The 16,294-nt window shown below is 28.9% G+C and overlaps 1 protein-coding gene across 2 annotated transcripts in view; it reads left to right on the top strand.

The window, feature by feature from the left end:
• LOC107449724 (nuclear pore complex protein Nup93) overlaps nt 1-16,294 on the top strand; it is a 38,087-nt gene that overhangs the window by 156 nt on the left and 21,637 nt on the right. The window contains exons 1-5 of one of the 2 annotated variants that reach the window (XM_043039585.1): nt 27-154; nt 2,021-2,213; nt 5,416-5,533; nt 10,085-10,147; nt 13,710-13,838. In XM_043039585.1, coding sequence (XP_042895519.1) covers nt 2,029-2,213; nt 5,416-5,533; nt 10,085-10,147; nt 13,710-13,838 — 495 coding nt within the window. In that variant the 5' untranslated portion in view covers nt 27-154; nt 2,021-2,028. Of the gene's footprint in view, nt 1-26; nt 155-2,020; nt 2,214-5,415; nt 5,534-10,084; nt 10,148-13,709; nt 13,839-16,294 lie in introns of those variants that run through there. The other variant, XM_043039586.2, reaches the window with a different exon arrangement.

Raw genomic sequence — 16,294 nt, 5'->3', positions numbered from 1 at the left:
TTTTTAAATTGCATGACATAGAATGTCCGTATTGTTTTTTTTTTTGCTTTTAAATACATAAAGCTTTTAGACTGATTCCTTATATTTCTAACTATTTATTCTTTATAAAGGAGTTTTATTATTTGAAGCTACTTTTACAGTCCTGTTGTATCAAGTTTATATATTATTTTGTATATTCTTTGAATACACAATATTTCACACACATTCTTTGTATATGTTTAATTTAATTTCGTTAAGTGCATATAGTAGTCTGGTTCTTTAATGGTATATTTGTTTCATTTGAAGTGGGAACCGGTGTTAGATGGAGCACTTTTCAGTATTTATCATTAAAAAAAATCATCCGGAGGGTTTTAATTTTTCCAAAAGACAACTTACATATTTTATCAAGTCGTGATCTGTTTTTAAGAGTGATCTGGATTAAAATTTAATAAAAAAAATATAGACAATGAACCTAAAACAATGGACTATGGACTAAAGAACCCAGGAGCAAGGATACCCGTAAGAAAGACACCAGAAGCAATATTAAAGGATAAATATTAACTAATTAAATATTTACATTAATTTTTTTAGCACATTAGTTCATAAAAAGCACTATTAAAAAAAGTAATATATGAATAATACTAGTTTCAATTGTAAAAGACTAAAACACAGTAAATTTTACTGCTCATAATTTTTGGCTTGAACTTCCATACAGAAACATGACATAATAGTTCATAATAATTAATTGCAAATTAAAGCTATCTAACAATATTGCAATGAAAAACCTTGTATTTTGGATAGGGTTCCTGCAAAGTAAGAATTTTTTCTTCATGCACTGCTGTTACTTTAGCAATATTTGTTAGGCGTAAAAAATATTTTTATCACCATTTCATCACACAAATTTAAATTGCCATGGAACGTTGGGAAAAATGTCCGCATTGGTATTGAAGCCTAATTTCCAAATTTTGGTGGATTGTTTTTTAAAAATTTATATTAAAGCGGACAGTTACAATTATAGAAACTGGTACCTATATGAAACATCAGTACCTATACCTATTCCCTTTTCTATCGTCAAATATCCTTTCCTGTGGCAGAATTTTTTCGAGCTATCTGCGACAAGACTCTCTAGCACTAATATCTTTCTGCAAGATATTTTTAATAATAGCAAGCATATATGTTACTAATTTAAAATAACAAAAACGCTGTGTTTACAATGAAACTATAATATTTTTTAATTGAATATGTAATAATTTTTTATTTTAATATGGGTGATATTCTCGCATCTTGTTGGGAGAGGGGGCAGACACACAAATTATTTCCTTCTTAGCATTTTGTAAATAATTATCACAATAAGAAACAAAATTAAAAATCCGTAGTAGTAATTGCAGAAAAAAAAGATAGACAACGAAATCACGTGAATCGGACTCCTCAAATGTGTTTCGTTTCGAGATAAGGTTGTTTTAATAAGTAATAAAAAATATCAGATTTAAAAACTATGGAGAAATTAATAGCAGTAACTGTCAAAAATTCGTTGGAATTATTGCCTTAAAAAAGTAAATACTCAAATGCACGATTCCAATTTTCCATATTGTTTGAAATATGTCTGGATATTTAAAAACCACGTGAAAATCAATATCAGTAACTGCCGAATATACAATTGAAACATTACTTCGATTTACGATACTATCAGCGTAAATTGAGCGTATTCAATGGTGTTGATCTAAATGCATGATTCAAATATTACTTAAATTTAATGTTTATTAGGTAATTTTAAGTAAATTTTACGCAGATTAACTTGTAAATTTCTGTAGAGAAGAAAAGCAAAATTTTTTACTTTTCAAAAGAAAAATCTTTCTCCGTGAATTTAAAATAACAAAAGTACTGTTCTGAGACAGTGTCGCTGCAATTTTGCTACGAGGATATTCTCATCAACAATGTCTGATATTAGACAACATTAATTATTTTAACGATTCAGTAAAAATATTTATTTATAAAATCACTTTTTATTATGTATCTTATTAGTAACATTTGATGCTTATAGTACTCAAAATGGACAGTGACATGTCTGGCTTCACAGAATTGCTTCAACAAGCTGAACAGTTAACAGCTGATATTGATGGCGAAGGAGAACTACCTAGAGTAGAGAGAAATTTACGTCAGATTGTTGACGCTGGTCAGCAACTTTGGTCACGAACAACACAAGCTGTAAGCAAAGATTCGTGTGACATAAAAGCGTAAGTTAAAAAAAAAAAGACATTTCTGTAAATTTATTTAATGAATTATAGCTACTGTAATTATTATTGTTTCTAATTTAGTTCAAATGGAAAGATCTACTATATTTAATTAAATAATAAAGGGTATTCTGTTGTCATATTAAATATAGCTAAACATCACATTTGCGAGTGAATAATTATAAATTGGATTAAATTCTGTGAAGATGATCATTTGGGTTTAAAACATTTAATTTTTACTGAGTATAAAGTATAGTTTTTATAAAATAAGAACTCCTCCAAAGGTTCGCCTGAACCTGTGGCGGTGACTATGGTAACGAGGTATGACTATTTCCAGTAGGGGTGCGGGGTAACTGATTGGAGTGGTTTCGGCCCGGGACAGCGAGAGAAAAGGAATCTCGAAGAGGTCTATTGTGTTAGTCCAAGAGTGAAGCTACCCTCCCTAAAATGCGTCATTCTTGTTTCCATAGCACCAGATGGCCTCAGACTTTGTGGCAGGAGGAGTTCTTAGCTTAGACAAACTATGTCAAGTCTTACCATTGACATTGTTGTTTTTAACTTAGTAATTTTTTTTTTATCAGAATGGAGAGAAAAGAAATTTTAAATTTTTTTATAAAACTTTTCACCTTTATTTATAGTTGTTTGATTTGTCCAATTCAATGGAATGTAATAATATTTTTTTATTAAAAGGAAAATAATTTTATGTTTTATGAAAAATAATACAATGCATATTATCTGGCCATTTCTTGATGACTTTGATTATGTTAAAAAGAAAGATGTTTTGATAGCATTATCTGAACGGCAAGTGGATCACAGGAGATGTTAAAGATGGTCTGGATGATTTGCTAAAAATTACAATATAAAGTTAAATACTTGTAAAATAAATTTCAGGAATTAAAGTTTGGTTCTTCATGTTCAGTAGATTTAATTCTGCTACCACTAAAGTGATTCTAATACTGCTACTTTAATTGTAATTAAAATTAATAAATAATGAATATTTTTTAATAATGGTTGTATCTAGTGGACCTATTTATAAAATTCAGAATGAAAGTACTCTACAATATTCAACCAAAGAGCACTTTTGCCTTAATTCATTTCCTGTCATTCTGTTACTAAGCATTCAAGACTTTTTTTTTTATAGATAGTTTATTTAAAAATTTAAACAAATTCAAAAATTTTTTTTCTGGCTGTACTCAATATATATTTGAAAAATAAAACTTGTTAACTCAATGCATTTCTAAAGGCATGTTTCAAATTTGCTCTGAACTGTAATTCTATTGCTAAAGAATCACTCTGTTATTTTTTATGAGATTTTGTAAATATTTTTTGAAACAGTGTGTTTGCTCATATGATTACTTAAAAATATGCATTGGTTTATAAGAATTTTTTTTTATTTTCACAAATTTCACACTCACTTTTTTTTTTATTTACTAGTGTTTCCACCAGTAACTCACAGGTTTTTCGTTAATTTTAAATCAGGTTGCTTGCCACCAATGTTTATCTATATGTAAAATGAAAACATTTGAATTTCTTATTATAGTTTATACCAGTATTGTTAATCCTGAAGAATGAAATTTCAGCATCTGCTTGAAGTTTTTTTTGTTAAATCTGAATTTTCTTGAGTTTGTATTTTTCCCCCAAAAATTTTGAGATGCTGGACAAAGCTTAATTAAGATTATTTTTTAAAAAAGGAAAATGTATAGATCTAGGACAAGAAATTAATGATAAGACATGAAAAATGAGTAAAGATATGCTCCAAGAAAAATTTAGTGGTGTATATCAGGGATTTGTGTAAAAGGATATATGAGGTTACAGTGTTTTCACTACAGCGCGAGAACGCGAGAATCTCGCATATTTTTTACTTTTCTCGCATTAAAAAATGATTACAGCGAGAAATTCGCGCATTCTATAAATCAATTTCAAAATTCACGAATTTCTCGCATTTTGGTAAAAACTTCGAATTACGCCATTTAGAATAAAATCTGTTTATCTTTTCTTCCTGGATCTTTCATTATTTTCAACATCTGCCCCATTATCTAGCTTCCCTATTTACCAGTATTGTTCAGAACCTCTTCGAACAACAGAACACAACCATGGAACCCCTTTCAGAATACATTTCTCTGCAACCACGCGTTTACCGTAGGTAAAGTTTCTTCATGTAAGACGTTCAAAATTTTTATGCACTTATGTAAGATGGACAAATACCTTGTAAAAGCAAAATCTTCTATGATGATGCACCAAAAAAATTCAATGCTTTAAAAAATAGAAGACGTTAACAATGTATTATAATTAAAGAAATGATTTTTTTTTTCAAGAGTTTTTGTTTTTTTAGAAATCTCACTTAACTTTTTGAAATCTCACCCTGTTTTTGAGAAAGGGTGAGAAATTCTCACCCATTTTTTTTCTATGATGAAAACACTGGGTTAGTTGTTATATTTTTTTTTTTGTCTGTCGCAAAAAATAGACTAATAAAAAGAAGAAAAAAAATGTTTTTTTAGAAAAAATAATCAAGTTTTATATAATGTATGTCCCCTTCTCATGGAAAGTGAGCTATGAATTTCTAAAAAATTTTGATAAGTAACAATAAACCATGTTAATTGGTCAAAAAATAAGTTTAGTCTTGAATTTTTTTTAGAGTGTTACCCCCTAGGTGTCCTTGGGTTGCCAGGGAGATTAAGTCTCCACTAATTTGTTACCAATGTCACAATGGTGGCAACATTGCTAGCAATATGCTTCAACTGCTTTTATTTCTTAGACAAGTTTGTACCCATTGTTCTAAAATCCTGTTAAAATGTTATCAGACAAACTGAGGTGGTGGTCTAGGTCAGGGATGGGCAAACTACAGTCCGTGGGCAACTGTGGCCTGCCGGAAGGTTTTATCCGGTCCGCGGACAGAGTTTTAACTTGCCGATCTGTGGCGAATATAAATAATATACATTATACATCCATTTTCTTGTCTACTTTGTTTTTAAAGTTTTTTTCGTTCTTTCTTTTCTTAGCAAAGTACTGTTAACCTTTTCACTTTCTCTATTTTTGTTCTACAAAACATAAATTGATGGAAATAGTTAGCACAGACAGCTTCAGACCAAAAAAGTTTGCCCATCCCTGGTCTAGGTGATGGTTGCAATATATTTTGCACAAGCTGCTATAAAAGCATTTTAATGTGAAAGGGACTTTCAATCAAACATTTTCCTTATTTTTTCAGATCCATTTTGCTTGGCAGTAAAGGATATGATTTGCCAAAAATTAGCCAGAAATTGGAGTCACTGACTGCTGCAAGAACATTTGAACCCATTGAACCTATTCGTGAGACTGATATTCAGGTATGGACCCATTATTAAATTTTTAAAATTATATTTCTTATTTTTTCCTTCTCTTTAATTTTTCTTTTGTACGTTGGTGAAAGGACTTAATGTATTTTTTTATTATATACATACATGCACACACACAAATATTGCAATAAAACATTGCAAGAGTTATATTATTTGATCCTCAATCAACTTTGTACGTCTTAGTATTAATTGCTGAAAGTGTATTTATGTTTTTAAGTACCAGAATTTTGTTGAATTGAATTAATTAAAACATTCATGAACAAACATGAATTGAATTAAACATGAATTGAATTAAACATGAATTGAATTAAAACATGAATTGAATCAAAACATTCTGAAATGAAATTTGATGTATTTAGCTATTCAAAATTGTATATTTCAGCATAGGGAAAGTGTAAAAAGATTTTATTTGAATTCTGTTAACAAATTGTTTAATCTGTTTCATGTTAATCTGAGAAATAATGCTTTAAATTTAAATATTTAAATTTGTATTTGATATTGTTTATTGTTATTACTAATTGTCATATTTGACAAACTTATACAGGTTAATAGTGATTGTGGTTTTATTTTTTATCAGCATTCTTTCTTATAGAATTTTTAAGATTTCAAAGGGTTCATTTGCTTAAATTAATTCTGATGTGTATTAAATGTAAGTGTGGTACTGATTTGTTATAGGCCTTCTGCAGGTGTTTGGTGTTTTTTTTTCTTCTTGCCAACCACTTTTGGTGCATTTTTTTCTTGTCAATCACTTTTGATGCTTTTTTATTGTTGCTACTTTCTTCAAATGCCCGAATAGGAATAAATATTGCAACCCTATGAAATTCAAATTTCTCTTGCATTACGGTCCTTTTTTAACAGCACAAAACATATATTTATAAGTAAAAAAGTATAAGATGTATATAAAATGTTAAACCTCAGACAACAATTTAGTTACCATCCTGCTGCAAGTTTCATGAAAATATAGCAATATAAGGCCACAAAATTATTATTTTGCAACTCTAAACATGTTTTATTACCACTCTGCAAGTTTCACAAAAATATAACAATATAAACACATAAAATTATTGTTTTATAATGCTAAACTTGTTTTGTTGCCACTCTGCTGACACACATACACATAAAACTGTTGTTTTACAATGCTAAATTTGTTTTGTTGCCACTCTGCTGACACATAAAACTATTGTTTTACAATGCTAAATTTTTTTGTTGCCACTCTGCTGACACATAAAACTATTGTTTTACAATGCTAAACTTGTTTTGTTGCCACTCTGCTGACCCAAAAACTATTGTTTTACAATGCTAAACTTGTTTTGTTGCCACTCTGCTGACACACAAACACATAAAACTATTGTTTTACAATGCTTAACTTGTTTTGTTGCCACTCTGCTGACACACAAACACATAAAACTATTGTTTTACAATAAACTTGTTTGGTTGCCACTCTGCTGATGCACAACACTATTATTTAACAATGCTATGTATGCACATTATGAAAAAAGATATAATAATAAACATATAGTAAACATAAAAAATAAACATATAAAGTAAATGAAGGCTCTAAATTTATAGTTTTTATGTTCAAGAAAGAAAAATGTGTTAAAAATTTCAAATCTAACCAAATGAAAAATTATTTTTGTTGTTGTTTTTTCTGCTATGAATAATTCCACTTGATGAAAATAGCACATATTATATTTTCAGTTGAGAACGCGGCTCAGGGTTTAAATTGAGATAAAAAAAATTTTGTTACAAAGCTTCTATAAGTGCACAATTTTAGAGTAATTTTCGAGTATTCAATAAAATATCAGTAATTTTCTAATTTCAATTAAAATTAAGTATGTCATACATGCATACTTAAGTTATATATATTTGAAGAGAATTGAATATTTCGATTAATTTTAGGAAATTTAAAAAGCTATTTTACTTTTTTTTTNTTTTTTTTTTTTTTTTTTTTTTTTTTTTTTTTTTTTTTTTTTGTAATTTTTTTTGTTGTTGTAGAAAACTAGCTACTATGTTCAGAAGCTTTGCGGCTTCACAATAATTCTTTGCTTTCTTTGAAAATATTGCTTTAATCATTATGCATTCTGAGTGATAATCTGGTTTGTGTAAAAATTGTGCACAAACATTTGATTCAGTTTTTACAAAAAAGTTATTATATAAATAGAAAACAATGACAATGTGAAAAAAATAATTCATTTTGACAAAATTTTAACCAAATAAATCAAGTGATGAAAAAACAATGTGGATAAATTAATGGTAATAATATAAACATGACTTCGGATTTCATTTTTAAAAGAAAATTTAAGTTTTGTTTTGAAAATAGTATTAAAAATAATACAAACTTGGACATTGTAGTGCGCAATTTCTGGTCAACATTTATATTTATGTTAAATTTCTTATCTGTGAATTTTAGAATTTGATCTCAAGGTTTTTGAGCCCCAAAAATTTACTTTATTTTATTATATACATAATTTTGAATGCATAATTTCAATGCACTTTTACATTAAAAGGGTTTAAAAAGTTGTACATATTTTCTAACTACAAATTTTGAAGTTAAAAATTGAGGTAGTAATTATCATGGATGGATTTAGAGGAGAGTTACTAGAACTGTAACCCCAAGCCCACAAATTTTTTTAGAGACCCACAAGATATCTAAAAAATTTGAAGGTAAAATTGATTTTGTAACTTTCTAAAATTTTAGATGTTTTCATGCACAATGTTTTACAATCTTCCTTTCAAATCATTAAAAATGTATTATGTGATTTGAATGTAAAATTCCGAATGTAGAAAGCTTTTCTTAAACTACTTATCTGTGACCATCCAGGAGTGCAGAAAATTCTCAAAGCCTAATATTTCCCCTTAACAGAGTTTTTTTAAATGAAAGTTTAGTTTATATTTTAAAAGGTTTTGATAATATTTTTTTTAACAAAGCAGAAAGATAAATTAGATTTCACGTAATTTATATGTATAAAAAAATCATATATGTAAAAATAAGAAAAACCAAAACATACTGAAATAGTAATAGTTTATGAAACTAAATTTAAGATCCCACTTTTATTATTATTTTTTTTATAAAATAAAAAATTTTACAGCCATATTTTTTTTAATTGAACTAAGAAATTTCCCTTTCTGAATTTTCCTGAACCTCTTCTGAGGGATGGACATATTCGAATGTTACCTTGTTACCACTTTCAAGAGACTCAAAATTTTTTGTGGTGTTTGTTTTGCAAAAATATTACAGGGTGCGTAGATTTTTTAAAAAGTGCTTAAAGATGCTTATTTTTGTTTTTTAAAAGCCCTCAAAGGTGCTTTTTTCATTGGGTGCTTTTAAAAGGTGCTTAATTTTCCTTTTTCCAAATTGAGATTTTTCCTTTACCATGTTGATTTTTGCTACGAATTATGCAGAAAGGCACTGTAAACATTGTTCTATTCAACGTTTTCACAATTAATTCAACCCCAATCTATTTCGCCGCATCGTAAGTCCGTGGCGTATGAAAACGTCATTCGATTTACATGATTCAAAAATTTTCACAATTCCAAAAGTTTTTTTTTTTTGGACATGGTTGAAACCAGATAAAACCGTCAATTGTCAAAAACTTTTCCACCCTGCCTAATTATGATATTTTTTTAAAGTGCTTAAAAATATTATTTGAGTGCTTTAAAGGTGCTTATTTTTTGTTGAATATTTTGGAAATTAATAAAAAGGAAAATTTTGATTTATTCTTCCAATTTTTAAAGTTTCTGTGTTTGATAGTTCTTTTTTTGACTTACCATTTATGATTTCATACAGGATATTTTTACTGACATATCCACTTAATCGCATTCAGAGATAATTGTGCTGTGGAAAAAATCTGGATATTTCGCTAGCCGCGATCCGGAAGTTTCCGGAAATTTAAGGTTTAGAAGTTTCAAGAAATCATTGATCACATTTATGTATAAAATTTCTTGTATATTTTATTTAAAAATATTAGAGCTAGAATTTATATTTGGCATCTCTTTCATTTGAAAATATTTTTTTCTGGTAGAATAATAATATTTGATTAGAGATAAAAGTAAACTTATACATAATTATTCACTTAAATTATGCTGCATATAATTTATTTAGAATTTCATGTTTTGAAAATATCAATGATTTAATTTTATAAAGACATTAATTTTTTTTAATGCGCCATTAATTATTTTACTCAAGAAATTTTCTGGATTTTTGAGTTGGGCTCACAATCACACCTGCATATTTAACTGCTTAATGGAATTATTTTTGAAAAAAATAAAAATTTCAAAAAAACTTTTTTTCTTTCTGTAAAGCAAGTTTTACTGGAATTGAATTTCCTTAAAATTTTCAATATTTTTTAATATCGATAAATTTTAGCTAATTTGGTATAGGTAGGACCCCATCATACCTTAATCCAACCCTGTGTATGATATTTTTACAACTACTTTAAAAATTTTAGTTTAGAGCTACAGCATTTGTTTAGAAGAGTGTATCATTGCATGGGTATGACCTGTCTATTGCAAGTAATTTATATTTTATTATTTTCCTTATAGGGTTTCTTAAAGAATGAGAGGGAGAATGCCATGCTGTCAGTGATTGAGGAATCAAAGAAAGCTGTAAGTTCATCTGCTCACCCATTAATTATCTGATAAGCTAATCTAATTAAAATTTTTTTAATCTAATAGACTGAAATTTTTCCACTTTAAAACATAGAAAATTGAAGTTGACTGATTTGTATAATTGTAGTAAATTCCCACAACCTGATACTGTCTAGAGCAGGGATGGGCAAACTACGGCCCGCAACTGTGGCCTGCCGGAAGGTTTTATCCGGCCCACGGATAGAATTTTAATTTGCCGATCAGTGACAAATATAAACAATATACATCCACAGGGTTCCCACGGTCCTTGAGAGTCCTTGAAAGTCCTTGAATTTTTTGATGCTAAATTTAGGTCCTTGAAAGTGCTTGAAAAACGTCTTAGGTCCTTGAAAAACTTGATAGGTCCTTGAATTTGTCCAATACTGCCGGCGGCCCTTTTTATAAAACACCCGCGGATCCTTCTCGTTCTTTCTGTTTTGTTCCCGAGCTCTCTCACGTGGTTTTTAACGCCACCGATTCTAACCCTGCCTAGTGTCTTGGTGTCTGCCAAGCGCGCGGAGCACAGCAGACAATCAATGCGTTCGGGGTGAGACTCCACTTCATCTTCTGTCGCATATGCTTAGATCTTCTTTTTTCTTATCGAAAGTGGAATACTCTCGAATTTCGTAACAATATGTACCTTGTAGTTTTCAAAAAATGTGCCGTTTTACCATCCGCACTTGTCCTTACGTTTGTGTTATTTCAAAACTTTATTGTAAAGCGTATTCGCAAAGGCACGGCTTCATATTTGTGTTATGTAGTTTAGACTAGTTATGCCTGGGAAGTGCTATTTTTAACCCCCAATGGATGGATAATCAAGCTTATAAAGAATGGATTTTATCAATGCCTGAAAAGAAGTTCAGAGCCAAGTGCCGATTATGCATGAAGGAGATCGATATCGCAAAAATGGAAGAATCTGCTCTGAAATCACACATGAAAGAAAGGTAAAACAAAAAAGCAGTCTCATGCCCTGAGTTCTCTTTTTCCAAAGACATCAACATCTAATTCATCTGGTGTAAATACTCCTTCAACATCGTGTGCCCCAAGTGAAATAGAAACTTTAGTGGCCGAGGTAACATTGTCTTCGTATCTGGTCAAAAGGAATGTGCTTGATGCTGAAATTCTCTGGAGTCTGAAGTGCATCACTAGTAAATTATTCATGTAACTCCTGTGAAGGGATTAGTAAATTGTACTCCAAAATGTTTGCTGATAGCTGTATAGCGAGACAATTTTTTTGTTGTGCCACAAAGTGAGCCTATTTGGGCTCCTTTGGATTGGCACTATACTTCAAAGGGATTCTTATAAATGAGCTGAAGAATGTTGATTGCTACACTGTACTCTTTGATGAGACGTTAAATCAGTCTCTACAATCTAAGCAGATGGACATTATGGTAAGGAATTGATAATAAAGTTTGCACTAAGCACTATCTTACCTCCCAATTTATGGGTCATGGAACTGCAGAAAATATTTTCTCCTCTTTTTACAAATGCATGGATGATGGTTGAAAGCCCTCTAAAATACTTCAATTATCCATGTATGGACCCTATGTCAATTGGAAATTCTATTAGAAGCTTCAGTGTGAATTAAAAGAGAAATATTCCCACCAAGTCATATTCATTGGCAGTTGCGGATTACACATAACGAATAATGCTTTTAAACATGGTGAAAATGGGATATGTTCCTTCTAATTTTTTTAAACAGTTATTTCCACTTTNGAGGGGGTTATGGAATAGTCATGGAATATGGAATACCTAAGATTTAGCTCTGTCTTTCATGCAGCCTTCACATGGAAATACACAGGATTAAAGGATTTCACCATTAACACCTCATTACCATTTGTTATAGATTGTGCTGAAAATGATTTTGTGAATTAATATGTAAAACCAGTAGGGTTGTTTTTAAAAAAATATAAATTTTAGTTCATAATACATATACTCTCTTCTCTCTATATAGGCAAAGCATTTAGGTATTGTATTTGAAATTAATTATTACCACAACAAGGATTGTTGCTTCTAGTGAAATAGAAGAGAATAATTTTTGGTCTTAGATTAAGGTCCTTGAAAATTTTGTTGAGGTCCTTGAAAAGTCCTGGAAAGTCCTTGAATTTCAATCTCATTATAGAGTGGGAACCCTGATCCATTTTCTTGTCAACTATTTAAAATTATTTCTGTTTTTCCTTTTTTAACAAAGTATTGATGACCTTTTTACTTTCTCTATTTTTGTTCTACAAAACATAAATTGATGGAAATAGTTAGCACAGACAGCTTCAACTGGTAAAATGTTGCAAACAGAAGTTCTTTATAGAACAGCCTTAGATTGGCTCTAACTAGTGTTTGTCTTTCTCGAGGAATCTAATATAGGTAAATTGTACTTCACATTTATCAGACTGCGCATTTTAAGATCCAACGAGCGGACAATTTAACAATCATCTGAAGCAGTTGTTTCTAAATATGCCAAAGTTTTACAAATCATAACTAAAAGCTAGTTTCCAAAATTTAATATTTCATGCCCAGAAAATCAGCACTATGTGTGCTTAATCTTATATATGTGAACAAGAGTTTTCAACCATGAACCTTAGAAAAATTCATTTCAGAAGTAGACTAACAGAAAAGCATTTAGCCTTGTTCCTTAAAATAAGCGCATATCACTTCGAACCTTAATGTAAAGAATTTTTAAAAATGAAATCGCAATTTCATTCATCTCACTAAATATTTAAATAAAAACTTGTATATCGCTTTTTTTTAAAAAATTTTTGAAAGTTTTACTTGGCCCACCAAACATTTTTTTTTCTCTATTTTTGGCCCTTGATTAAAAAAGTTTGCCCATCCCTAGTCTAGAGGGTATCAACTATTCTTTCCTAGTCCAACTATTCTTTCCTATTATAAGTCTAGAGTTAAGAAATAAATTATTATTTTTTATTTTAAACAAAAATATTTAAAATGCAATGATGCTTTAATTTTTAGAATTGAGCATACATTGTGAATAATCTACTCTTGAAAAACCCAGAGTTTACTTTAATGATTATTTGTTTAGGCTTCAAAGGATTTGAAAAGCTAAAATTTTTGGATTTATGAATTAATAATTCAAAAGACTAATTCTGAAACATAAATGTCTGTGTTGATAGTATTTTGCATTCATAGTAAATTTTTTCTGAAAATTAGAATAACAATAAAATTAAAGGAGTAATATTATTAATTTGTAAATTTTATTCATTTGTAAGTAATAAGAGAAAAGTTTAACAAAATTTTATATTTACTGCTTCAATCTTGTTTCTTACTGTATTGTTTACTACCTTAAAAAAAGCTATACTGTTTTATGCTGTAAGTAAAATAAAAGTAAATTATATTATAGCTTTATTCAACCTTTTTAGCAACATCTCTTTGTTGGTACTTCCAGATCTACTGGTATAGTGCTTTGCTAATTTGATTTTGATTTAGTGCTAAATGAATTTCAAATCAGTGTCAATCATTAATCCTCATGAAGTATTGTTTACTAATGTTTATATTTTTTAATTTTAACTCATTTTAATGTATATTTTAGACGTTTGCAAAAGCTGATAAAGTTATTTGGGAGACTCTACAAAGCGAATGGGAACAAGAGAAAATGAAAATTTTAAATGCTCTTCTTGGTCCATCAAATGAATTATTAGATGTCACTCCAGATAATAAGGTATTAAATTATTTTTGAAATTAAGCAAATTAGTCTCTGATTTCAGCAAATTGAAAGTCACTGTATAATTTGACTTGTTATTAACTAACTATATTAGATATGATGTAGTCTGAATAGTCTAACTAGTCATTCAGTATGATACAGTCTGAATAAAAACTTTAATTCCCTTGAAAGAATTTTGAGTGACTGAAAATGAAAGGGTTTTAAATATTTTTGTGTTAAATAATGCAGGATCATAACAAACAGTATTTGTAATATTATAATTATCAGAAAAATATGTGTACAAAATTGATATTTCAACGTGAGCCAGCTTAAAAAATAGTATTTAATGAAATAATGCAAAAAAAATTTTGTAGCTTGCTTGTTTAAGAGCCATTGCTTAATATTCTGGTTTAACTTCGATAGCAGAAACCGTGTATCACACTATCTGCAGGTTATTTTTTGTCCTATATTTCAAAAAATAGTAATAATAAACTGCTGGCAAGACAATGCATTTATTTCATTTTCAGTATTAGAAAAATGCAGAAATTTTTGTGTAGATTTTTTTATCTATCCCATGTTTACAAGTGCAAATTTGTTTATTTATGTTTGGGTTAACCAAATTTTTCTAATGATAGTATGTAAAAGTTATCTTTTTGGAAAATTTTATTTTATAACTGTCATTGAGCAGCCGACCCAATTTTGGATTTACACTACCAATATTGAACTCTGTAGCCTTGTAATTTTGGATCCAATCCAGAAAACAAGGGAACTCCTGGATCAAGTATTGGGAGAAATTTTGCCCTAGGCGTGGACTTTATGATGAAACTAACCCACATTTGCATTACATGGAGAGAAAATCACAAAAACCTCCCACAGTCAGTCTGACGGCTTGGAGACTCTAACCCATGATCTGTCTACCACTGAGGATATTTTATGTCGGCCCAGTGCGACCTGAATGGGGAATTCAAATTCATCGCTGGGAATCACCTTATTAGGAGGCGAGATAATAAAATAAAATTGATAATGAAATAAAAGTGACTTATATATATTTTTTTAAAAATTTTTTTTCACTTGCCTTTAAGTTTCTACTCAGATTGTATTTCCGACATTTTTGAGTTTTGTTTTACATTAATTTTGATTTTAAAGTGAGTTAATTATTCATAATACATTGCAAAAAAAAAGAAGAGTTACCATTTCATAATACATTTTCTCTTTCACTGAACATGTCTAAAAAAAATTAAGAAATAATTTAGATAAGGTTTATTATATATAATTTTAAACATATTTCACTAGTTAGAAAGAAAAAAACTTCCGATATTTCCTAGATATTCAAGCTTTAGTGTTTTATATTTTTTTAGAATGTGAGTTCAATTTTTAAAAGTTTTTTAGTCTTTTAATAATTAGTTAAATTTTTAAGAATGCTTAAAAATCATATAGGATTTAACAATACAAAAAAAAAATATTGGAGAGAGTCTAATTAATTTATGCTTGTAAAGTGCCCCGCATTTAATTTTTTGTGCATGAAGTCTTCTGGGTTATTCCTCCTTGGAGTTTGGTAGGCAAGGGGCTATCCACAAATGATGTCACACTTGGAAGGAAGTGGTCCCTGGAATTGTGTCCAAAGGATATCAAGGGGTTGACAGGAAGTATGATATCACATATTTTGAGGTAGTTTATTATTAGTTTAGATATTTGCTGATAAAATATTTTTACATTTTGTTTTTTCATCAGAATAAGTATTTATGCAATCATTATCATGCTCACAAATGTCATTAAAAATATGATATATAGTGTAAGGTTTTGTTTATATGTTTATGTAATATAGTGTGACTTGTGACAAAAGGGAGTATAGTGAAGTGTAACACTTGGTGACAATTGGGACGAGGGGGTTACAAATATTTTTAAAAAAAGTAGCATAATTTATAAATGGCCCCTAGCGATTATATAAAGGAAAGGAAGAAAAAAAAAACTAATGAAAGCCTGCTAATTACTAAATAGGTGAAACAATTTTCAATTTAATAACTGTACTTTAAAAGAAGCAGTGATTGGAAAAACTAAATTTTTTTTAAAAATAATTAACTACAACTTTATTACAAATGTAATTAACGACAGTAGATTTTTTAAAAAGAAACAGTAGTGACTACAAACTTCGTTTGAACAGGAGTGCGGAAAATCTCAAAACCTAATATTACTCTGAAAAACAGTTTTTTTGGTCTGAAATTTTTAAGATACGATAACCTTTTCAAAATAATTTTAGAAAGTAAGGTTTTTACATCTTTAAAATTTTTAGAAAATTAATTTTTTCTTTATCAGAGAAACAATTTTTTGATAATTAAATTTTTTTTAAACAAAGAAAAAAAATTAATTTGATTTTAAATAATTTTTGAATAAACTAGCATATTTTTTAAAAATTATGGGAATCAAAATATATTGAAACATTAATAATTTATAAAACTAAGTTTAAGGTCCCATTT

The sequence above is a fragment of the Parasteatoda tepidariorum genome, chromosome 7 (genome assembly GCF_043381705.1).
Source record: "Parasteatoda tepidariorum isolate YZ-2023 chromosome 7, CAS_Ptep_4.0, whole genome shotgun sequence".
Lineage (NCBI taxonomy): Eukaryota > Metazoa > Arthropoda > Arachnida > Araneae > Theridiidae > Parasteatoda > Parasteatoda tepidariorum.
The sequence above is the reverse complement of the archived record's forward strand: the minus strand, read 5'-3'. Positions and strand labels throughout refer to the sequence as shown.